Here is a 24,754-nt window from a genome sequence, read left to right as displayed (position 1 = left end):
CACCTCCCACTGGTGGAGTGCAATGTGCCGCTTCATTTTCGTCAATCTTTTTAGGACAAAGAGTTATCTCTATTTTCTCTTAATTTTCATTTCTGTATTATTCCTAAAGATGAACATCTTTTTGTATGTTTGTTGGTATCTTCTGTGAATTTCTTATTTTGTTCTCTGTCCATTTTCTTTTTTCTTTTTTTTTCCTCCCCAAAGCCCCAGTACATAGTTGTGTATCACAGTTGTAGAGTTGTAGCTCTTCTGTGTGGGATGCCGCCTCAGCATGGCTTGATGAGAGGTGAGTAGGTCCATGTCCAGGATCCAAACTGGCGAACCCTGGGCCGCTGAAGCGGAATGTGCGAACTTAACCACATACACCACTGGGCCAGTCCCATGTCCATTTTCTATTGTACTTGACTTCTTTTAATTTTAATGATGGATATCATATATATATACAGTCACGTGCTGCATAACGATGTTTCAGTCAATGACAGACCACATATACAATGGTGGTCCCTAAGATTAGCACCATATAGCCTAGATATGTAGTAGGCTATACCATCTAGATTTGTGTAAGTACACTCTATGATGTTCGCACAAGGATGAAATCACCTAATGATGCATTTCTCAAACATATCCCCGTCATTAAGCAATGCATGACTGTATTCTTAATTTTCATGTAGCCACACCTCTCAACATTTTCCTCTATGGCTATGGCCATGCAGAGAGGCCCAGATTATGAACATACCCTCCAATATTCTCTTCCAGTTCTAGTATCCTTGATCCACCTAGAAATTACTTTTGTGTATGGTGTGAGGTTGTGCTCAAGCTTCATTTTTTCCCAAGAGGCTAGTCAACTAATCTTGTCCATATATTGAATAATCCACCTATTTTCCAATGATTGAAATGCTGCATTTGTCATATATGAATTCCCACATGCCTCCAGGTCTGTCCTCAGCTCTTCACACTGTGAACTCAGAGTCACTGGTTTACTGCTGTCCCAGAGCTGCCTGCTTCTATCATTGTAGCTTTACGAAATGCTTTGATACTTGGAATGGCAATCCTGCAACCTTGTTCCTTCTCAAAAATTTCTGGGCTATTCTCACACATTTACTCTTCTGGATGAACTTCAGAATCCATTCATAAAGTTCCAGAAAAAAACCAAGTCTGTGGGTCTTTTTACATGCACTGAATGAATTTACGTATGAACGATGGGCTGATCTGTGATGTCACCTGACAGACAGCCTGACAGAGCTCAGTCTTCAAATCCAGGAAGGTGTTGTATTTCTCTATTTACTCAGGCTTTTATCTTCTTCAGTTTTCTAATTCTCTTTACATAGGTTTGTCTATTTATCAAGGTTATTTCTAGACATTTTCTAGGTCTGGTTACCATGTGGTGGGACCTGCTGCTTGACTCTGGCACAGCAGAGAAGAATGAAAGTCGGACCAGCCTGTGCAGAACTTCAGGTTCTAACTAAGCGATGCAGAGCAAGTTGCTGAGCTTCTCTGAGCTTCAGTCTCCTCATTTGTGAAAGGGAGACATAATCTCCTTAGTGCAGGCTCGTTGTGTAATTCCCTGGGGGAGTACCCGGCACCTGCTAAGCAGTCAACAAGTATTAATTCCCTTACTCCTCAATTGTGTCAATTCTTTTTTTTTTTTTTTTAAAGATTTATTTATTTATTTTCCCCCCAAAGCCCCAGTAGATAGTTGTATGTCATAGCTGCACATCCTTCTAGTTGCTATATGTGGGACGCGGCCTCAGCATGGCCAGAGAAGCGGTGTGTCGGTGCGCGCCCGGGATAAGAACCCAGGCCGCCAGCAGCGGAGCGCGCGCGCTCAACCGCTAAGCCACGGGGCCGGCCCCTCAATTGTGTCAATTCTAAGACACATATTTTTCCCACCTTAGCTCTTCTGAAATTGTACATGGGTCGTACAATCAATGGCATGTTTAGTTTGATTTGCAGCAATTTTTTTTCTTTCTTGGTGATTTCTAAAATAATGCTGTATCTTACAATGGGTGGTGGTGTGTGTGACGAAATATAATAATCAATGCCTATCTAGGTCCTTCTCCTTCCTTCTCTGCTAAGGGAATTCACAGTCTAATGCCGAGAGACACATGGAACAGCCAATGGAGGCACTTAGAGCTTGGGGGTGCCGGCATCAACGTGCCGACCACCTTAAGACACGTTCATCTCATAGCTTAGAAAGAGCATCAACGTGTTTCTGAAATTACAGGATCATCCCACTGTGAAAACTGTCATAAAGCCAGGACTGACAGAGCCACCCCCTGCCCCAGTCTCTTTCCCGCTGAGCAGCCACACAAGGAGCTTAGGGTCACGTGCTCACTCCTCCAACAGACGTCTTCAGAAACACGGTGATGGGGGACCAGGAGTCCTGTCACTGACACTTGCTCTAGCTGAGCCAGACTCCGGGGACGGGCCCTGGGACCCAGCGCATTCTCCCACCCTGTCAGACAGACAGCAGGCTCCTCTGCTCCATCTGCAGATGGCAGGAGCACTTGACCCCTCCTCAACTCCACAGGGCTGCCGACCTTCACATGCCCATTGTGCTTCAGGCTCTGGAAAGGCACCAAAATGTCCCTCACTCCCAAGAGCGACGGCTCGATCCAACCAGAACTAAGTGGTGCCCAACATGGCCACCATCCTGCCAAGTATTGCAGCGGAGTACCGAGTGCACAGTGACTCACACTCTGTCACCACAGGAGAAAAGGGATGATTTCCAGTTCCTCAGAACAAAGACCCATCAGATGCCCTGGGTAGGCCTTCTCATGAAAAGATCACGTCAGGCACCCCCTGTTCTAGTGAACTGACCCCAGGAGATTCATCAGACGTCGTTTCCCTTCCAGGATCCCCGCAACATCTGACTGAGAGTTAGCAACCCCATCTCTAATTACTGATTCAGTCAATGTGGGCTCCAGGTAAAACTCACTAATGTGCACTCTCTAGTTCTCTGCTTTTTCCTCTCATCACTATTTATGGAGACTCTGTTATGACACTGACATTCAGAGCGATGTCACCTGAATAAGGAGTCAACAAAGACCACAGGAGGCCACGTGCTAGTCTGACAGCCCCGAGGGCGTTGAGGCAGGAAGGAGGGGACGGTCACATGGAGAGAGCAGGCCTACCACCAGTGCTGCACCAGCGGGAGCTGCAGCAGGAGGACAGCTCCATGCCTGGGACCACAAGGTACGGCAGGAGACCCCGGCCAACAGGACGGACTGACGGATGCCACCCAGAGTCACCTGGTAGCAAGGAGGCCACTCAGCTCTGGTCATCCTGTAGAACCATGTGAGGAAACCAAGTGCAGCCAGGAGCATCAGTCACAACAGCCAGAAGCGGAGATGGCCAGATGTCCATGCGTGGCTGAATGCAGACATGAAGTGTGGTCTGTCTAGACAATGGAGCACACTTCAGCCATAGAAAGGAATGAAATTCTGACACATACTGCCACACGGATGCAACTCGAAGGCATTATGCTAAATGAGAGAGGCCAGATGGAAAAGGCCCACTGATACGAAATGTCCACAAGAGGCAAATGTACAGACAGGAGGGAGAACAGTGGGTGCCAGGGGCTGGGGGAGGGGACGGAGAGTGACTGCTAACAGGTACAGGTTTCCTTTTGGGGGTGAAATGTTCTAAAATTATGTGGTAATGATTGCACAGCTCTGAACAGGCTCAACGCCATTGAATTGTACACTTTAAGTGGGTGAATTGTATGCTGTGAAATTCCATCTCAGTAAAGCTGTTAAGAAAAAGCAGAGTGGGCGTCAAAGTCAGGGCTGCCACTCTGGGTTGGACCTGGGTTCAAGTCCTACCTCTCCTGCTTCATCTCACCCTCCCTGACCTGTTTCTTCATCTATAACATGGGGACACTAGCAGTATGATGGATTAACGTGACATAAAATGTTGGCATTACTCCTCCTGATGAGCATGCTGAGTGTTAGAATCTTGTCACATGACAAGACTGCAGAAAGGTACAAAGTGCAGTGGGTTCCCGCCCTGCCCCCCCTCTGCTACTGTCTCCTACTCCTTGCTGGTGGACGGTCCCTGAATGCACCTCAGACTTCCTCCAGCGCTCCTGGCCAGGAGCAGGAATGCTAAGCAGGGCCCACAGACCCCGACATGGAAATGCAAAATGTTGAAAGCCCGTGTGTTTTTCTAGGGAGAAGACTTTTACATTTCTATCAAATTCTCAAAAGCTCAAGAGCGCATTGCGACCTGCTGTGTAAATTCTCCAGCACACAGGAGGCCCTCTCACCCACCAGGTGCTCTCCTAGGACACGCTGTCCAGTGCCCTCCCCTGCCAGGCCCTGCACAGCTTCCGAGGTCGGCCCTGGCAGAAAGGCGCTCCTTCGGAGCTCATACAATGGGCACAACTGCCCATTACAGCCTCAAGCCCAGCGCCTTCAAACTACTGATGTGTGCTTCCCAGGGCCACACCCAGCCCAGCGGCTTCCACTGTCTGAAAGGACAGCGGCCCGGCCCCTGCTGGCCCCTGCTGGTGTGATAGCAACCCAGAGGAAGCACCATCAGGAGAGCAACGTGCAGCCGGTCCTCAAGAGTCCACACCTTTACCTTGGGCTCCCCACATCTAGACATCTGTCCCAAAGAAACCACCAGAGATGTGGGCAAAGACTTCCACCCACAGGTATCTATGACAGCAGGATTCAAACCCCAGGAATTGGAACTAAGAGAGACCTGACTGAGCACTCTCCAGCCACACGAAGGAAATGAAGTTAAAACGTGTAGAGGAATGTTGGTGATTCAGGGAAATGTGAACATCACCATAGAGAAAAGGACAGACGTGACCTGACCCCTCGTCCCCTGTACACATGTGTGTGCTGTGGTGCCTGCAGGGTGTCACCAGGACAGGAAAAGACTCATCACGGCATGGGGGGCTCCTTTGGTCTTTACTCTTCTTGGCAATTTCTAATATTATCTGAATATTATATAAGCATGTGTCATTTTTCCAAAAATAAGAAAATACCTGAAAATAGAATAGGTATAGTATTATCTAAACTATGTAAAGAAGAGCAGAAGGATGTCAAAATACTAAAACTGATTGCCCTTAGATTTTTTCTGAGTTATTAATAGTTTCTGTATATTTTTAAACATAGTTTTTACAACACTTATGAGAAAACTTCCATTAAACATACATACAGCTGAGAGTGGGCAACCTCATCTTGTTCCTGATCTTAGAGAAAAAGCTTTCAGTCTTTCACACTGAGTATCAATGTGCTTTATAATACTGAGCCGTAGACTTAAAAGTGGGTAAGATGGTAAATTTTAAGTTATGTGTATTTTACCACAATTTAAACAACTGGCTGAAAACACTTCCACTTCAGGCACAAGGTGGTGCCTGTGCTGAAAGCCCAGATAATTATGCCCCCTGGAGGTGCCCCCGTCTCAGGTCAGACAATCAACCCATGAAGAGAGTCAAGAGGCAGGCCCCCAAGCAAAGGACTTGAGAATACGCCAGGCTGACGATGCCAGATGGCCCCCTTCCTCTGCGGCCCACCGGGCAGCGCTGTCCCCACAGAAGGGCTGAGCACGAAGCCCAGAAACGCCCTCAAGGCCCTGAAGGCAGAAGGTCATCAGTGCCGATCAGGGGAGAGTGACAGCAGCAGAAAGACTGGCAATAAAATCTCCTGGGTGTGAGGCAGCTCGGCTTCCTCAGGCAGCAGGTGACAAAATCCGTCAGAAGGCAGCCCTCAAAGACTCAGGAAGGAGAATCGCTGCCACCCCCGCCTCACTGCGTACAGCTGAGGCAGTGCCCTCCCAAGCCACGAGAAACGAGAAGTACCTTCCCTGGGAGCCACCCCAGAGGAACGGGGTGTGGGGAGAGAACAAGCCAGAACCACTGCTCCCCTGACCACACGGCCACATTCCGCCCCTGAGGCCCACCTCTCTGGCTGCTCAGTGGGAGAAGGTGCTCGAGGCCCTGGGGCTCTTGTCTCACAGCAGGGCTTTGGGGACAAGGCCACGTCTCAAGGCTTGGGATCCAGACACAGGCTTGATGTCAGGCGGAGGTTGAACCTCGCTGAGAGACAGCGTCCAGCTTCCTGCCTGCCACACCTGAGGGCCACAGCCTGGCCTCAGAGCCATGTGTACAGCCTCAGCTGGGCGCTCTACGTGCTGCCAGCCCGGCCCAGGACAGGAAGGAGGACCAGGAGCGCGTGTACTCCGGGCGGGCCATCTCTGCACCTGCTTCAGACCCGGGTGGTGAGTTCTGGTGGCGACCTGTGGGGCTGAGGGCTCGAGGAGGGGCACTCACCCTGTCTGGCATTTTCCTCACCGAGTGGGGGAACTGGCAATGGCCACCCTCCCAACACGTTCCTAGAAAGTGGACTGCCCGGAGGAGGGGGTTCAGAGCAGGGCTGGAGCTGAGTGCTAATGGACATGGGTTTCTTTTTGGGTGATAAAATGTTCTCAAGTTAGTTGCACAACTCTGTGAGATCCTAACTGAACTGTACACTTTAAGTGGGCTAGTTTTATGTTATGTGAAATATATCTCAATAAAACTGTGAAAACAAATTCCTAACTCACAGCTAACAGAGACTTTGCTTTCATTACAAACAAAACCAACAACAGCGAGCCCCAGGGCCCTGGGGTCATGGCGGGGATGGCTTGTGTTTACCTAGCAGGTCGGCCCCTTCGTCCACATCCCCAATGACCTCGGACCCCGCAGTCGACAGCTCGTGGTACAGGGAGTCAGTGTTGATGCCGAAAGCCTTGTTCACGATCCCCTGGGTCGGGCTGTGAGGACATGTGGGGTGGGGGGTGGGGGGCAGAGTGACTAGGCAGCATCGAGGGACCAAGTATGGGGACCCTCTAACACCCCCCACGGGGCCACTCAATGCTAACACTGCTTGTGTCAGGGCCTCGGGCAGGTCTCCCACCACGAGAGGCTTTGGGGGTCACCTTCACCAAAGGTACAGACTCCTACCATGAACACCGGGCCCACCGGGCCCCGGGGCCCTGAGCCCAGCAAGTACCTGTTGCCCGTGCGGTCCAAGCGGGGCTCCCGACTCATGTCCAACTCTGGGGTGGAGTCGATAATATCTTGAACATCAGACCACTCGTCACTACTGCCCATGCCTGGGGGGGACACAGTGGAACACGGGGTCAGGAGGGTGCCCAGCAGTTCCCTGCACTACTCATGCTGCCCTCTGGCCCCATGTGTGGAGACCCCATGCTAGACCACTGCCAGGCAGGGACTGCCAGGAAAGGGTTCTTCCCATGCTGGTAGCCAGATGGGGCCTGTCCCCCAGAACTGTGCCTCCTTTTCATGACTGTGTCTGCTGGGTGACAGGGATCTACTCTTAGAGGCTGAGTTGTGTCCCCCAAATTCACGTGTTGGAGCCCCAGCACCCACGACCTCAGAATGTGTCCATATTTTGAGATGGGCTCTTTAAAGAGGTGATTAAGGTAAAATGAGGCCCCATGGGTGGGCCCTAACCCAGTGTGACTGTGTCCTTACAAAAAGAGGGGATTGGGACACAGACACACGCAGAGGGACGACCATGTGAGGACACAGGGAGGACGTGGCCATCTACACGCCGAGGACAGAGGCCTCAGGAGAAACCAGCCCTGCTGACACCCTGACCCTGGACTTCCGGCCTCCAGGACGGGGAGAAATTAACATCTGTGGTCCAGCCGCCTGCTCTGCGGAGTTTGTTACGGTGGCCCAAGCCGAGGAATACATCTACCAAAACTGAAATCCGTGGCAGGAAGAGCAATTGCCTACGGAAGGGAAGGCAGGAGAGCTGGCGGCGGCCAGAGCCCAGGGAGCGCAGCCGCGGTACCTATGCTGACATTCCGCATCTCCTGCGTGACCTGGACCTCCATGTTGCGGCTGTTGCGCTTCTCCCGAGCCCGCTTGCTGTTGTTCTTGGTGCCGGCGCTGTAGTCCCCCAGGGGCTGCATGCCTTCATTGAGGGGCGTGACCGCGGCCGAGGGCACAGAGGATGTGGGCGTGTTGGACTTGGTGCCTGTGGTGCTGGGCGTGGCAGCCGCCGAGGACTGGCCCGACTCGGACATCTCGTCGTTCGGACACTAGGGCCAAACATGGGGAAGAGAGGGCTCGTCATGCGGGTCGCCGCCCCCCACGGCTCCAGGTGAGCCCAGGCAGACCACGCAGGGTCAGCAGGGCCTCGGCCACTTTCATGAGGCCTCCCTGCCCGGTTTCTTTGCCACTTGGCCACAATGGAACAGCACTCCACGCCCGGACTGGAAGGGACAGGAGGACCCCTGCTCCCCGTCAGGCTGATTCCTCCTGGCCTAGTCACTTGTCTCATCCAGCTGCTGCTACTGGCTTTCCGGAGGCAGCTGCCACCTTATTTAAATGGTTTGTATCAGGGCTTTCAGCTTGCACACTCCTGGGACAGCCCAACGATGCCACGTGTGATGGACATGAAGCTACATGGACATGGCAGGCAACCCTTTGCAGCTGGCGGGTGGTGAGAAACAAGTTGCAGCCCAGGGTGGGGCAGAGGGCTCTAAACAGGGACCAGGGAGAGGGTCGACCAGGCCAAGCACGCCTTCTGATCAAGTTATCACTCTGCTGCACGGCCCTCGTGGGCTGGTGCCACCTGCTCCTGTCTCCTGCTTCCCGCCCTGGCCTCAGTCAGGGGCTGTGAAGGGGCACGCAGCTCCCTGATCTGCCTGCCGTGGCCTCCCAAAGAGAGAGATGCCAGGGGACGTGTAATGCTCAACCCCCACGGCTCAAATGGACCAAAGTTTGCCCAAAATATCCACAGAAATACAAACAAACTGAAATTCCACTTCCACAGAACGGGACATCCCCAAAATATTCTGGGAGTGAAAAAAGACCAGATTATTAAAAACTACAATCAACTGTTGACCACACGCACCTCCCTGGAGAGAAAGCACTCTATTGGAATAAGTATGGGACACGAAACATATACATTCTTTCCCTATAGTCTTTCCTAATGAAACTGTTGCACAATCTCAATAAAAAGCCCCCACCCTTCTATTAACTGACATGATAACCCCCAACTCACCCCTGAGTGGCTCTGGGCGGCAGCTCCCTCAGCCCCTGCTACCCTCTTTCATGGTGCTGAGAAGGTGCATGGCCTCAGGAGGGGGTTCGGGGTCCTGCGGGGGGGCACTGCTGAGAGCTGGCTCATGGTGCACATCCCATCGGCTGACGGCACTGGGTCATATGGTTTCCCCAGAGGGCACACTTGGGGAGAACTTTCTAACAGGGAAGGAGATGACGACAGAGGTGTCTGGCCCTCTCTGTAAAGCTGGTTGAACGCCGGGACTAACCTACACCCACTTCTAACTAGGAAGGGCTGACCGGGCTCCTGCGGCCGCCTCTACATGCCCAGGAGTCAGAGCTGGTTGGGAAATTTCTGCGATCTGCCTTTCCCTGACCTGTCTGGTCACTGCCAGGCCTGGGGCAGGACACTGCCTCTCCCTGGGACAGCAAATCACGACTTCATCTGACAGGCTCTGGAGACTCTTCTAGCAGGAATCGCACCATTCCACATCCTCCTCTAGGCGGGGTTCTCAACCCAGGGGGCTGTGTCCCTAGGGGACGCTTAGTGATGTCTGTAGACATTGGTGGTTGTCACACCTAGGGGTGGGTGGAGGCTGGGGGTGCCACTCAACATCCCATGGTGCACAGGACGGCCCCACAGCCAAGAATGATGGGCCCGGACAGTTGATGTGCGAGGGTGGGAAGCCCTGAGTGGGAGCCCGTGCACTGCCCCCAGGAGCACCTCTGTACAAATTTTCCTTCTGGGGTTGGGTTCTACAGCTTAGGGCCAGTCTGAGAAGGAAAAATCCTCTCCTCACGGCACCGCGCACTGACAGCCTTAGTACTGGGGCTCCCCAAGTGCTGTCCTCCCCACATGCCAGAGGCACCTCTGCTACCCCCCGGCCCCATGCAGCACTCGAGGAGAGATGGGTGCAGGAGACTACACGCACCGGAACTCGCTGAAGACCGGGGGAGGCCAGGAGTGTGAGTGCCTGCCTCACAGAACCACACTGGTTTTCCAGTCCACCTTCCTTAATGGCCATGTCTCGCAGCCTGTCCATGACTGGCAAACTTGTCTCTGTGGATTTTTGGTGGGCCTCCTTGACCTCAGTCACCACCATGGGAAATTCTACAGCAGGGCCAGGCCTCCCCCAAGCTAGCCTAGCTCTCGCTACCCTACAGGCCACCACTTACCCACGGACACTCCCCCTGGCCACCACTTACCTAAAGGCAAACCTCTCAACCTCCTAAACATCAACGTGTAGCAGTGACCTCCAAATGCAAAGAACCCAAACTCTTAGCGGTCATTCCTCACCACAGTAGCCACAACTGTTTGGTTAAAACACTGAAAATACAGTACACAAAAACAAAAAACAAAACAAAAAACAACAAAAAAATTAAGAAATTAGAAAAACCTTAAAACCTAGAACATGAAATAAAAAGAACTTAAATATAATTGTTTAGGAAAAAAAAAAAATAAAACAAATCTATGACCTAAAACATAAAACACTATGATTTATTAAGAGAAAGACTGTTTCAGAGAATGTAGTAGAATAAAGAAGAGACGTCCGAGAAGAAAAGCTGGCTCACAGGGGCATGAGGGGCAGTCCTCAAGGCCCCACAGCTTTCTGAGGCCCGTGTGGCTTCTTCAGGAGCTCCCGGGGTGAGCCCAGCTGCAGGCCTAGTTTGTGTATGAGTGACAGCGAGTGTGGGCAGGCGGCTTAAATGGCCAAGCCAGGCCACAGGGAGAGCTGGGACCCCGGGCCTCTGCCCTCTGCCCAGCCCCCACACACTGGCAGGACAGCCGATAACCAGCGGGTGAGCGCCCAGGTCAAATGTTGCAGAGATATGCTTACTCCCCGGAACAAAAGCAGAGCGACTGAGGTCGCTTCCCAACAGAGCTGACAGCTTGCAGCAACCTCCTGCAGGCAAGCTGGACACTTAGAGGCAGAAGGACAGTCGGCAAGGAGCTACAGTGGGAAGGAAACTTCCAGGGAAGTCTGGGCCCCATATCTACCAGCCCAGCCCAGCCCAGCCCAGTGGCGGAGCCACTTTGTCTCCTCCAGGCGTCCTCTGACGGCCTCTGCAGAAAATCCACCAGACCTGGGGTCGCCTCCTCCACCCGAGGGTGGCATCCTTACCAGCAATGGGGCCAGTGTCCTGTCCTGCCACTGCCTGCCTTCACCAGAGAGGCAGAGCTCACAGACCAAAACTGGCAGCAAGTGACCAGGGGCCTTGAACGAGGGAGGTGCCATGGAAAGTTCCTGCCCTTGGCTTTCTCGGGGCCCCCCATTCTGGGGTGCACTCCCTGGTTAGCTGTGGCACCCAGGATGTCTGCCCTCTCAAACTTAGAGACCTAGAAGTCGTGAGCCTGGACAGGTTAGAACAGCCTAGAGAAGAGAAGCTGACTCCTTGTCTCCTGTGACTTGCTCCCAGTTGACGTGCAAACCTCAGATACTCGCAGTACAACGCACCCTGGCTGGAGTCTGGTCCGGCTGTGAGGCTTGTACTTTGGGGTGTGTTGGAGGACGTCACTAAGCTCAGCCCTAACAGATGGGCACACCTTGGCGGCAGAGGGGTCTAGCCTGGACTAGAAGGTGCCAATGCAAGGCCACACAGGGAGCAGCCTTGGGCGCAGAGGGCCCGGTCTGCAGCTCACACCCTCCTGAGCTGGTCTGGTTTGTCCACTGCTGCCACACCTCGGAGAGAGGTCCGACTAATGCAAGGGAAGCTGCAAAGGGTTGTGTGCAAAGACGGGGCCTTCCTGAATGAACATGGGCGACGGGAAAGGAGACCCTCACTCCACAGCACGGTGACAAAACCTGGTAGCTGGAGCTGAACTGCAGCTGGCCGAGGTCACTCAGGTGCCAGTGGTCCCCCGCAGGCACGAGCTTGCCCCCCGTCTGTGCACGTACCGTGCCGTCGGCCAGGGGGAAGACGTTCAGAGAGGTGGGGCGCTCCTTCCTGCTGAAATGTGAGAGAGAGAAGGAGAGGAAGCCATCGTTAGACGGTGGCTCCCAAAACGAGAAGTGAAGACGCGTTCTGGACACGCAGAGTCGGGTTCCGCAGACAGAGCTGCTCTAAATGACGTCGCTTGCCTGGCTTGAGGAGTGAGAGGTCAGCTGCGGGGAGGGCGTGACCTTCCGGGCAGCCCCTCATTCACAGGGACCTCTTGTCCCCTCCATCTGCAGGCGCTCTTTAATCAGATGTGTTTGCACTCAGGGAATCTCTGCTGAACTGTGATCCCGTGTAACATTCCCCTTCCGTTACGCGTGATCATGTTTAGTTATTTTGATTTAAACAGACCCCTGCTATGTGTGCTAAGGGATCCCACAGCAGTGCCAGTGACGGCCCTCTGGCATCTGGCCAGCAGTGACCGGTTCCTCTGAGGGCGACTTTTACGACGATGGTCTTCCTTACATGGAGCCCAGACCTGCCCTCCCACCCCCCCACCCTGTAACCGTCGCCCTGCTTCTGCCCCCGTGGCCAGGCGGAGGAATTGATCCTCTTGCCCTGTTCTTTGTCCCTCGCCCCGCCCCTCTCCTTCACTATTTTTCATGAGACCTTCTCACTGTGAGATGTCTGAACAGACAGGCACAGAGTAAAGAGCCCCGCCCTGCTGCTGGGCTGCTGTGCCCCCTACAGCCCATGGGGGCACCTTTTTCTTGCTCCACGCAGTTCCTCCGGGTCGTCAGGGAGCACGGGAGCGTGGACAGGGTGTCTTGGAAAGCTGTGCTAGGAAACTGGGACTGTGGTAGCCTGGAGTTGTCAGAGCAGAGCTGAAAGCCGCCTGTGTGGGCTCAGTCCCCGAAAAGATGCCCCACGGGCCAGTAGGAACGGTGAGGGCAAGACCTTCCTCCGTCAGATGCTTCAAATGGGACACCAGGCTGCACGGATCCCAGGCCAGCTCCCCGCCCTGCCCCGGGGCAGACACACCGCACCTCAGAGACTGTCACCCACTGGAGCCCACGCTACTCGGAGCTGTTTAGGCCAAGAATTAGAGTCCTTCACACCACAGCCTCTCACGCTCAGAACTCGAACCCCAGAGACTGCGGTGGGAGAGGGTGGTGGGGGGCCACCTCAGGGGTCCCAAAGAGCCGGGTCCAGAGGCTAGACTGTTCTGGAGAGAGATGGTGGGCTTCCTCAGGGTGCTTGGAGGATGCAGGTGACGAAGAAGGAGAACAGCGTGGCCAGTGTTGACTAGAACTTACTATGGCCAGGGAGACAGCTTCATAAAGCACGACTCTACGAAGGGGGCCTCTCTAGCTGAGGCCCCCACACAGTTCTGGGGGCTGGCAGGGGCTGGAATGAAGCAGGAGGAAAACACAGAGTCTGTGAGTCAGAGTCCTGCCTCGTCCCCTCCATGGCCAGCTCATCTGTCCTGTTCAGAAGAGGATGCCTCCTGCACACCAGGGTCCCCTGGACCTGCTGGGACCTGGTTGTGCTGTCTTGGGAGCTAATCTGTGGCAGGGACCCAACCAGAGGAGCAGGGTGCTCCCAAGGGGCCGGGGCTACCGACACCTGTGGGGTTTGACCAAGGGGCGCACTCAGGGCCGAGGCCACTCAGGAAGGCAGTTCCTGTGGACAATCTCTAGTTTTTAGTTGCTGTATGTGGGACGCGGCCTCAGCACGGCCGGAGAAGTGGTGCGTCGGTGCGTGCCCGGGATCCGAACCCGGGCCACCAGCAGCGGAGCGCGCGCACCTAACCACTAAGCCACGGGGCCGGCCCCCTGTGGACAATCTCAAGTGCCTCACACAGCCCTGATCCCCGGTGACAGAGGACACTTCCTCAGACACGTCTCAGCCTGTCACTTAAGAGTTGAAGAAACTCAGATCCTAAGGAAGACATGGAGTTGGAAAGATCCATCAGAACCTCAGCGGGCCTGCAGCTCAGCCCTCACCGGGGCTGTTCTCTGACAATGGCCCACAAGGCTCCTAGGCGTCTAGGAAGGCACCTGCCACCACGCAGTCAGCGTATCCCTGGAAGAGGGACCAGGCCTCCAGAGCTGTGGCACGGACAGGCCTCGACTCCCATCTGCTCCCTTGGGGCTCCCAGTCACGTCCTTTGCCCACTCTTCCTCCATCGGGCTCCCAGTGCTGGTACAGGGAACCCCTCTCCTGGCACGTGGCTCTGACCTCGGGTGAAATGCACACAACGGGTCCCTCGGCCCCAGGCAAGTGCGATCTTGGCTGTTACCAGATACTAAAGGGTGACGGCAGGGGCAGAGTGTGGGGCCTCCTGCCTCAAAGGACAGGGAGGGGACACTTGTCCATCACCCGCTTCCACAGCTCTGTGCTCGGACACACCACGCCTGGTGACAGCCAGGCTGCTGCCCCGTGATGGAAATCTTGACCAGGAATTGAGTCTCATCGTCTCTTTGCTGGTCCCCGCAGAACCGTGAGTGGGCCTGCTCTCTGAGCCTCGTGAGCATTCACTGGGCATTGCTGCCTGATGGCCCAGAGCCCTGTCCGAAACTTGGCCATCACGTCCTCTTTTTACACCCCCCTAACTCGGAAGATGCCAATGCTTTTCCACTTCAGAGGCCGCAGCCTGAGGGGGTCACACTGCCCACAGAGGTCATGCCACCTGTGGGGGTCACAGTCATGCCGCTGGGTCTGGGCTCAGGGCTCTAAGTGACCGAGCCAGGCTACGAGTCCAGGTCTGTGTGACACCAGAGTGTGGTGTGCAGGGTCTCCACCCCACCTACTGCCTCCCATGGCAGTGCCAGCCCAGGGCTTTGGACATGAGGTCCAGTCTGTGGACAGGGTGGACGTTTGCTGAGTGGGGGCCCCTGTACCACTACCTACTTTGGGGCTCAGAGACCTGGGACCAGACTGCTACATCCTCAATGGCGTGGCTGTAAATGCCACGTCAAGAGCCACAACATCACTGCAAGTGGACTGAGGAACTGCCAGCCATCCTAAGTCTCCCAAAACCACAGGGACCCCGGAGTGCCCACACTGCCGCAGGCTTTACCTTTTCCTCCACGACTGGCGAGGACTGCAGGCCAGCAACAGACACAAGGGCCAGCACACAGCATTGACAGCACAGAGGGCAAGACAAAAAGACAGCATTAGAGAGTAAGGGTTGCATGTGTGCTCACAAGGGCAGTAAGTGTGTGACGACAGAGAACAGTCAGGCACCGACTCCACACTCCCCTCCACTGAAACAGACAGATGATGAAACTTGCAGACATCTACACACGACAGATGCATGACGCGCACACACATGACCCTCTTAGCTTGGACGAGAGGTTCCCAAAACAGGGCCTGGGCAGCAGGGCAGCAGGTCACACACACACACAGCACGGGGCAGTGGGCACGTGTCCTCTCCCAGAGAGCTCCCAGCACACGGGCACACAGGCATGCAGTGACAGAGCACATGGTCACACACATGCTCACGTTCATGGGCCCAAGCACACTAACCAGGTGTTTCACGCCCACACTGAGTCTATTCTAAAGACACAGATTCAGAAAACCAAGCCAGGAGTGAAGGAAAACGCCTGTCTCGGCTTAGCAGCAACGGCTTAGCAGCAACCAGCAGCTCCCCAGCACTAAGGATGAGGCCCTCATGGTGGGAGATGGAGAGTCTGAGCTAAGAAGCTGGGTAGACATACATATTTATCCCCAAAGGATGCAGAATTGTGGCAGGAATGGGTACACCCCAGAGAAGAGTGGGCCAGGATGGTGGGGCGGGGCCTTGCTCCTAACCTCCCCAGTGCAGCAGCAGCACAGGCCACAAAGGAATGTCTGACCCTCTGAGCCCTACAAAGGCCAACGCCCCGCAAGTAAGAAGGCTTATGTTTTCTCTGTGTCTACCAGTGTTCCCTCTAGAAACGTGAGGTGGCAGCTACCGTCCACGTCTGTTCACCAGGAAACGGTGCAGATAGAGCCAGATACGCATGGTGGGCCCTCGAAACATCAGCTTCGAGTGAGTCTGGGCCCCGGGGGAGCGGCTGCAGGGAAGACAGGAGCCCAGAGTTCCACACAACTGCTGCAGCTCCCATGGGACAACCTATTCCCTGGGCTGGTGACGAAGCTGGACGCCAACGGCCAGCCAGTGGGGCGATGGGGGCCGCCCAGACATGCAGCACTGCCCTCTGCTCCCTGTGACGTGCTTCCCAAAAAGCACTGCTCCAGGCATCACCCCACAGCAGCACCCTCCTCTTCATGGCCAAGGGACCACAGGAGGATGGTGGCTGACAGCCCCAGGCGCCTCCTTCCTGCAGGCAGGCATCTCTCTTAGGCGAGTGGAGACTGGCTTGAGAAGGTCTGCTAACAGAGAGCACTGAGGGCCTCAAGACAACAGCCGTGCACACCTCGGCCACAGGGATCCCTCTGGCAAGATCAGGTCGGGAAAACCAGGCTCAGCAGAAATCTAGACCAGAGCTCCTCCTTCGCCTGGACCCAGGGGGTCCGTTTTACAAATGAGGGGACTCTTGTGGGCTTTGGCTTGGTGTGGGGAAAGCCTCTGATGGGGCACCACCCTCCATGGGCACCACCCTCCGCCTCCACCCTCCACCACACTGGGCACTGAAGGCCCCGTCCCACCCAGAGGCGACAAATGGCTATGGCCAGGCAGCAGGATCTGGATTTGCTAGCACGGACAGAAGAGACTCACAGACCCATCCCTTAGAAACAGGTCACAGGGATTCTTATGACCAGCCTGTTTGGGTTCCCTGGGGAGGAGGAGAGCTCCAACACAGAGCCTTCAAGAGCTGCTGAGGGGCCTCAGAGGGACCCTGTGAACCAGACTCGTGTGTGTCCAGTAGTCTTGACCAGGAGAAGGGCAGGGCCTGCCATGGTCAGGGAAGCTACCGTCCCACGGGCCTGCCTGCCCTGGGGGCCAGAGCCGCATTCTGAGCACCAGGGAAGACTGGAGGGGCCAGTGCCATGCTCAGTCCGGACTCCGCTCAGGGCCACATCTCGACAGCAGGTTCCCAGACCAGGTCCTGCCGCTACCGCACATGGAGATGTCCACAAAAAGCACACCTCATCCTGCAATCATGGTGCCTCTTCCACACAGAGGAGGAATTGGAGGACCAGCTGGGCCCATGGTGGGTGGATCCAGGGCCTGGCCTGCAGCCTGGGCAGCTTCTATTTTTGGCTGAGCCCATACCGTCCTGAGGTTCTGAGGACGCCTATTTCTGTAGTGTTCCTGGGGCCCAGAGTGGTGACCACTGTGACTTAGGACCCTGGATGCTCACAGCCTCCAAGTCCTGAGTCCAGAGGTCACCTCCCTGGACAGGAAAACTGCGGCCCTCTCCCTGGGCTCTGTCCTGTGTGACCTTCCAGGTGCTCCTGCCTTGAAGGGAGGAGGCGGGGAGAGAGCCCGAAGGCTCCAGAGTGCCGCAGCTCTCAGGGACTGGCCAAGTGCCCAGATCTCACCAGAGATGCCCAAACCGCCCAGCCACTGCACCGGCAGCTCAGACGGCCCCACCCAACTTCCTCCAAAAATCAACATGAGGCCCCCCGATTCCAGGTTAGCATTCAGACGCAGTTACTTAGAAATTCCCTCGGCAGCTTTTGAGAGCCAGGAGTGAGGAGTTCACAGTGTGCTTGGGAGAAGATCTCCTAACCTGTGAACCGGCAGCCTGGAGGTCAGTATTTCCCACCTTTGGATATACCTGACCCAGAAACAATATGTGCAAAACGTTTTATAGTTTAACAAACTCTTTGATACATACTCTCTCACCTAATTCTCACAGACTGCAGGGGTCAGCTGGGGAATAGCCTGTGACTCCTTCTCCTGGGGCACAAACTTCCCAGTAAGGGAGACCCACATGGGTGTAGACCCTACTCCTGCTCAAAGCAGTGACACTGTCTAGAAATGTGCTGGTCGTCCCCTCGATGACCACTCTTCCCAGGTCCTGCTAGGCCTTCGCATACATACTAAGCATTTCTGTTTTCCAATCAGAAGACGCAAGTACAGGACTACAACAGCTTTGCCTGAGGCGGCCCAGAGAGCACCTGACGATGCCCGCAGTGGAAGGGGCTGAATCTTCTCCTTTGCAGACAGAACCCACCGAAGAGGCACAAACAACACTTTTGCAGCCAACAAGGCCTTTATGTGACATGACTAGGGGCTGTAGGCATTCGCCTGCAGGAACACATCTGCCAGCATCACCCTGCCCTGCAGTAGGAATGTGGCTCCATCCAGCAGCCACCAAGATGTCCTGGGCCCTTTCTGCACCCACATACAGTTGATTCCCGTGATTCATGGTAGTAATGTTCTACAAAGTCACCGAGAACACTGGATTAGTGAATCCTGAACTGCTGCTCCCAGGGGAAATAGGTACATATATGTATGTATGTGTATATATATATATATGGAGAGAGAGAGAGAGAGAGATACATATCTCGCACAGATTGGAATCTTAATTCCTAACTCATCCTGGGAGATTCTATTTGCTGTATTTTACGAAAGAGAAAATGAGGTGCAGAAGTATTTGTTGACCTGCCTGAGGCTGCCCCACAAACAAGGGCCAGGGCTTGGCCTCAAATCCCCCTGAAGAGCCCCAGAATCCGAGCATCTTGCACAACACTGTGCCACTCCTCCCATCTCCATCCTCTGGGCATATCTGCACGAGGCTGAGACGAGCGAGCAGAGCATCACCTTGTTTGACCTCAGCTGGCCTCGTGCACTTTGGGTGACTCACAGTTGTCACCCCTCTGTGCGCATCTGCAAATGCCCGCAGAAGCACTGTGAGTGCCAATTTTGAGGCTACAGATCAATTGTAGTGAGTAGGCAAATTCACCAACACGGAATCTGCGAATAATTAGGCCCGATTGTGCACAACTTTCCCTGCACATGGGCCAGCAGAAGGCCCACCCACGTCCCCCGCCAGCCTGCTCTGGCACCTGGGGAAATCTCAGCACACGGTCCTGCTCACATCACACACTCTGACCAACGCCCCTCTTCCCGAGTCCGGAGGAGGATGCAGCTCTCCAGAGAGCTCTCCTGTCTCCCGGACCCAGAGCACCTGGGAGGAGGGACCACTAGACTCTGCAGGCTCTGACTCCCTGCCTACCTCCTCCCTGGCAGGCTGCTCTCGGTCTGGCTGTTTCCACCAACTTGCTGCATCTTGGACCTCTCAATGTGCTCCACGTAGGTCTGTATCATCTGCGGAGAAGGAAACCTCTGCGTGAGTAATTTCTGCTAATGGAGGCCTCTCCCTTCCCCTCTCTAACCTGCAGCATTTCCAGACCCACTGCGCTGACAGAAATAAAGATACAGCTCGGTGGGGTGGAGTCGGGGCAGCACAGGGCCGACAGCTTTCAGGCTGGGCAGTAGATCACCAGAAAAAGAAGAGGCCGAAAGGCCACCCCAGGTCGGCAGCCAACCACACGAGTCAGGCTGCAGCCAGTTTCTCGTGGGCTCAGCTCTGCATGCGGCCTCTGTGCTGGAGGCTGACACTGGTCAGGGCCGGGCACCTACCTCTGTGTGTCGCTGGTGCAGAGCGTTGTACTCCTTCTTCATCTCCGACTCCCGTTCCTCCAACCGGGAGACTAGAAAAACACAACCGCTATTTGTCAACCACACAACCTGCTTTTCCGTGGCGCCTCGTTTCTCTGCTGGTCCCACCCGCCCACCAAGAAGAGGGTTCCAGGACAAACTGATGCCTGTGAGACCTGCAGCAACACCTCAAGCTCAGAGACGTTACCATCAGGAGAGAACCCCCTAGGGACACTAGCACGCAGATTCTGACTCGTCTGGGGTGGTGCACTGTGTGTGCTGCATTATTTGAGGACATTCAATTCTGCTACAAAGAGAAACAGGATGGGTGAAACCCACAAAAGCGTTACTACCCATGCTTAAGTCAGCTAGCAGCTTCTGAGATGCAGGCAAAACTCACAGGATGTGTCAAGTGTAGGCACGGAGTGAGCAAGTGGCTTGTGGAAAGAGACAGAAATCATAAGCAAGTCACCTCTATGATGTATTAAAAATTGAACAAACATCTGAAACATGTGACAGAACACACGTGTCCCTCCCATGTACCAAGGGCTGGAAAGACCAAGTCATGAGCATGCCCACCTCCGGCTGGCAGGGGTGTCATTCCTAAATTGGCAGCCCCTGGTGATACCCAGGCTAGCACCCCCGGCCCCATAAGTGCACTGTCCAAGAAATGCAGGTAAGCCGCACAACCACTCAGCGGGTAACTGGAGAGCTACGGCAGCATCTGGTAACCCGGCCCTGCGTCCTGCCAACAGATCCAGCGTGCCACCAGCCTCAGACACCTGCTGCCTGTGGCCCTTTGTCCAAACATCAACTCTGTCCTTGTAGACCCCCACGTGGGGAAGGCCGCTGTGTAGAGTGAGAGACAAGACACGTGAGAGTTGAGGAACCAGGGACTAACACAGTGTGGCCTTAAACCACTTGCCCCTGTCCTCAACATGGTGCCTGTTTTAAATGGGTTTAACAAACGACACTATTCAACGTCTTATTTCAGTCCATATGCTCTCCCGTTCCATGACTGCAGTGTAGCTTGCCTGGCAGTGTCCTTGGAGGCAACACCGTGTTAAGGCCGTTCCCCACCTGACAGGTGAAGCCTGAGAGTCTGCATTTCTAACGCTCCTGGGTGACCTGATGCTGCTAGTCTGGGCACCACACTTCGAGCAGCAGCGAGGTGTTTGCACAAAGCAGAGGAAAGGCTCAGTCTCCCCTTCAGGAGCTTGACGTGCTCCTAGACACCGGCACACAACACACAAAATTAGCTGCCAGCGGGGCCGGGCCCATGGCGTAGCGGTTAAGTGCTCGCGCTGGGCTGCTGGCAGCCTGGGTTTGGATCCCGGGCGCGCACCGACACACCACTTGTCAGGCCATGCTGTGGCGGCGTCCCACATGAACTGGAGGAAGATGGGCACAGATGTTAGCTCAGGGCCAGTCTTCCTCGGCAAAAAGAGGAGGACTGGCATGGATGTTAGCTCAGGGCTGATCTTCCTCACAAAATAAATAAATAAATAAATAAATAATAAACTATTAAAAAAAAAAATTAGCTGCCAGAGGAAGACTCTACACCAGGTACGTCTGACCTCTGGCCTCTGCTCTGGCCTTGGGAGCATCAGTCCCTGGAGAGGCCTGCAGGGTCGCAGCCACAGGACCTCTCCTGACCTCCCTGCTGGGGCAGGTGCAGGCCACTGCCCGGCTGGAAGAACCAGAGGCTCATTCCCCTCTCTCCTTGGGCCCTGCTCCTGGTGCCGACAAACGAACAACGTCAGCCTGGAATTTGGAGTCTCCACTATTTCCCTTCCGAGAAGAGCTGAACAGGTTCCATAATGAAAAGTATTCTAAGCAAGGGGAGTATTACAGACTCTGTGTAATTACAGAAAGGGTTTGTCTCTGGGCCTCAAACGGGCCTCTGGTTTGCTTCTGTTCTGCAAACACTAGAAGGTTTATACATGTATGTGCATATGTGAGCCCCTACCCACTGGTGGCCTGCGACTCGCCAACACTCTCGTGCGTTACTGGCCTTAGCAAAATGGCCTTGAAGGCTTAGGATAGGGCTGGGCCCAACAAATCAAACCACTGTTTTCTGGATTTGATCTTAACTCTAAGCTAACTAGGTAAAGCAGCAAACTTCTTCTCAATAGTTAACACCACTGATTACAGAAAACTGAAATTACACAGGTCATTATAACTTCGACAGTTTAGTTTAAGCAAAACTTCTGAAAACTAAATAATAGTTCTTACAATAATAATAATCAAAACCTCTTTGCTTTGCCTCTCCTGCAAGGAACAGGATGTTCCTGTAGGCACCCTGGGTCAGCCATGCGCCCCTCCTAGGACCTGTCACCACGTGGGGCTCCATCAGCAGGCTCAACCTCCAGGTCACGGAGGAGCAATCTCTGCGCAGCCATGTACAGACGAGAGCCCACATGGCAACGGGGAGCTCTGTTCTGAAGGACCACGTAAGGATCAAGGATCTGTGAATGTGGGGTCAGACTGCAGTATGAAGCAGAAGTGCTATGTCATCCAAGGGGCCTTATTTATTTATCTTATTTACGTCCACGGGGGAGTTGAGGCCTATTACAGAAACACACAGCAGTGTAAAGAAAGAAACCAAACGGCTGAAGGCGTCACAGTGAACGTGAAATAAGGCTCTCATTGGGTTTTCTCAGTCCTTTTATCAGAGGCTCTCAACATCCCTCCCGGCCGGGATCAGTCTGAGAATGACAGACGCATTCAAAGGCACTTTCATTGTCCTGCTAGCTACTCACGCTGATCTGCATAGTTTTTGGCCTTCAGTTCCAGCTGGCGCGTCTGAAACTCATAGTGTTCCACCTGGATTTGTAGCTCTTTCTTCTCTTGTTCCAAGGCATCTTCGAACTCAATGAATTTCTATACAGGAAGGAAGGAAAAGAGCAGGCGTCATGAATGTGGGATGGCCAGATGACAGCAGCGCCGCACAGAAGGGCCATGGGCTTCAAGGACGGAGAGGTGAAAGACTCTCCAAGACCTTGGGCTTGGGACCAGGCTGCAGTCTCCCCATCCAGAGCTGGCTTCTCTTCACATCACACCGCCTGCCACCCTCTTCAGGTAAACCTGACACAGAGTACCATGAGAGGTGGGCAGGAGGAGATCCCCAAGAGGGGGAACTCCATGACCTTCTGATCAGCTGTCTGGGAAGTCAGCAGGGCCCTGAATTTAGAAGGGCCCCATGCTTGGTTTAACATTCTGCTGTTCCCATCTTGAAATTCTTAATAGTTTTTGAACAAGGGGCCCCGCATTTCCCTTTCTGCACTAGGCCCCACCAATTACGTAGCTGGTCCTTTTGCAATAGAGTAGTATTACTCCTTCAATACTAAACATCTAAAAGAGGTCAAGTCCACTTTTCTCTTAACCTGTATTTCAATCACCAGTCAGTTCAGGATGCCACCATTACTGGAATAACTAGCAATGAAAAGTATTGCTCCTCTTCTTGAAAAAAGGCTGCGGGGGTGGGTGATGGTCTAGAGCTTGAATCTTCACCTTAGTATGAAGTTTCTGAATAAAAGTGTTATCAAATCAAGTGAAAAGAAAGCACTTTGCAAAATAAAAGAAACTCTTGAGGGCCGGCCCCGTGGCTTAGCGGTTAAGTGTGCGCGCTCCGCTGCTGGCGGCCCGGGTTCGGATCCTGGGCGCGCACCGACGCGCCGCTTCTCCGGCCATGCTGAGGTGGCGTCCCACATACAGCAACTAGAAGGATGTGCAACTGTGACATACAACTATCTACTGGGGCTTTGGGGGGGGGAAAAAAAAGGAGGAGGATTGGCAATAGATGTTAGCGCAGAGCCGGTCTTCCTCAGCAAAAAGAGGAGGATTAGCGTGGATGTTAGCCCAGGGCTGATCCTCCTCACCAAAAACAAAAAGCAACTCTTGAAAAGTCTTAGGGGGAGATCACTGTAAGCCACAGAGTGAAGCCAGGCCTCTGGTGGAGGGGGAGGAGTGGGCACTGGCTGCCGTGCACCGCCCCCGGTGTCCAGGTTGGCAGGGCCCCAGGTTAGGCAGCAGCACAGCTACCACCAGCTGTAATTCCTACAACAGCCCTGAGGGGGAGCTGTTAACACCTCAATTTTAGGTGTTCCTGAGTAGGAAGCTGGAATATTATTAAGAAATTTCATTTGTAGGAAACATAAATATCAGCTGGATTGTTAAGACATAAAGTTTCTCAGGAGATGGGAATATCAAACTGATGGTTGATTTCAGGTTTTGGGTGTCTGGAAGAGTCGATGAATTTGTGGTAGCCATGGCTGTATTTCCCATAACAACTGCACCCATCCCCACCCCAACACCAAGCCCAGAGATGCTTCTTCCTACAACAGCTTCTCAAAGGTCTTTGTGCTGCAAATCTCTGGGCTCCTGCCCTAAGGATGACTCATTCTGTGCACTGACTGGGAGGGCAGAAAACGGGGGTGGGGGGGTGATCAAAAGGACTGGGAGGGCAGGCAGGGAAGAGCGGCATCAGAAAAAAGTCTTTTATTAATGACATCACACACAACTTAAGTAAAATGAAGAAAAAATAAAAGCCAGGAAAATGCACACAAGTGGTGCAGCTGTACAAAAAATAAAAATAAGTGGTTTTGAATGACTGTGGATGTAACTAGCATATGAAGAATAAACATGCTATTAATTGACTGATAAGGATATTTTAAAAATTGGATACTTTTAATTTGTTACTCAAAAAAAATTAAAAGAATTACTTAAACAACATGATTGGTAGACAAATCAGATGAGAGTGTTAAGTAAAAAGAAGAATATTTTTTAAAAAATCATAATCTTACCATCCAGAGAGAGTCGGTTAAAACTGTGTGATCTCTTTTCAGATTTGTGCATGAGCGTGCATGTAAGCGAGTGTGTAGGGCAGACGTGGGATCTCTTGTGCACAGTATCTTGTGACCTGGCTTATTCACTCATTTACATTGGAACATCTTTCTACATCAGGATGGTATTCTCCCACATCCATTTCTTTTCTTTTTTTTTTTTTTTGTGAGGAAGATCAGCCCTGAGCTAACATCCATGCCAATCCTCCTCTTTTAGCTGAGGAAAACTGCCCCTGGGCTAACATCTGTCCCCATCCTCCACTTTATATGGGACACTGCCATAGCATGGCCTGACAAGCCGTGCAACAGCACACGCTGGGGATCCGAACCCAGGTCACCAGCAGCGAGCGCACACACTTAACCACTACGCCACAGGGCTGGCCCCACTCCCACATCCATTTCTAGTAGGTGTGTGCTCCGTGGTGAGCACGTGCGTGCAGA

The 24,754-nt window shown here is 53.6% G+C and overlaps 1 protein-coding gene across 13 annotated transcripts in view; it reads right to left on the bottom strand.

The window, feature by feature from the left end:
* The window catches only part of MAPK8IP3 (mitogen-activated protein kinase 8 interacting protein 3), a 53,626-nt gene that overhangs the window by 15,465 nt on the left and 13,407 nt on the right, over window positions 1–24,754 (bottom strand). For 5 of the 13 annotated variants that reach the window (XM_087449376.1, XM_087449368.1, XM_014793582.2 and 2 more), the window contains exons 2-9: window positions 22,232–22,352; window positions 19,452–19,522; window positions 19,045–19,136; window positions 14,991–15,014; window positions 11,836–11,980; window positions 7,815–8,064; window positions 7,005–7,107; window positions 6,647–6,765 (exon numbers count right to left, since the gene is read on the bottom strand). In XM_087449376.1, coding sequence (XP_087305502.1) covers window positions 6,647–6,765; window positions 7,005–7,107; window positions 7,815–8,064; window positions 11,836–11,980; window positions 14,991–15,014; window positions 19,045–19,136; window positions 19,452–19,522; window positions 22,232–22,352 — 925 coding nt within the window. The remainder of the gene's footprint in view (window positions 1–6,646; window positions 6,766–7,004; window positions 7,108–7,814; window positions 8,065–11,835; window positions 11,981–14,990; window positions 15,015–19,044; window positions 19,137–19,451; window positions 19,523–22,231; window positions 22,353–24,754) is intronic. The other 8 variants (XM_014793580.2, XM_087449369.1, XM_087449377.1 and 5 more) reach the window with 5 other exon arrangements.

This window comes from Ceratotherium simum, chromosome 26, assembly GCF_057802395.1.
Source record: "Ceratotherium simum simum isolate JZ-2026a chromosome 26, ASM5780239v1, whole genome shotgun sequence".
Lineage (NCBI taxonomy): Eukaryota > Metazoa > Chordata > Mammalia > Perissodactyla > Rhinocerotidae > Ceratotherium > Ceratotherium simum.
Note: the sequence above shows the minus strand (reverse complement) of the source record. Positions and strands in the feature narration are given on the sequence as shown.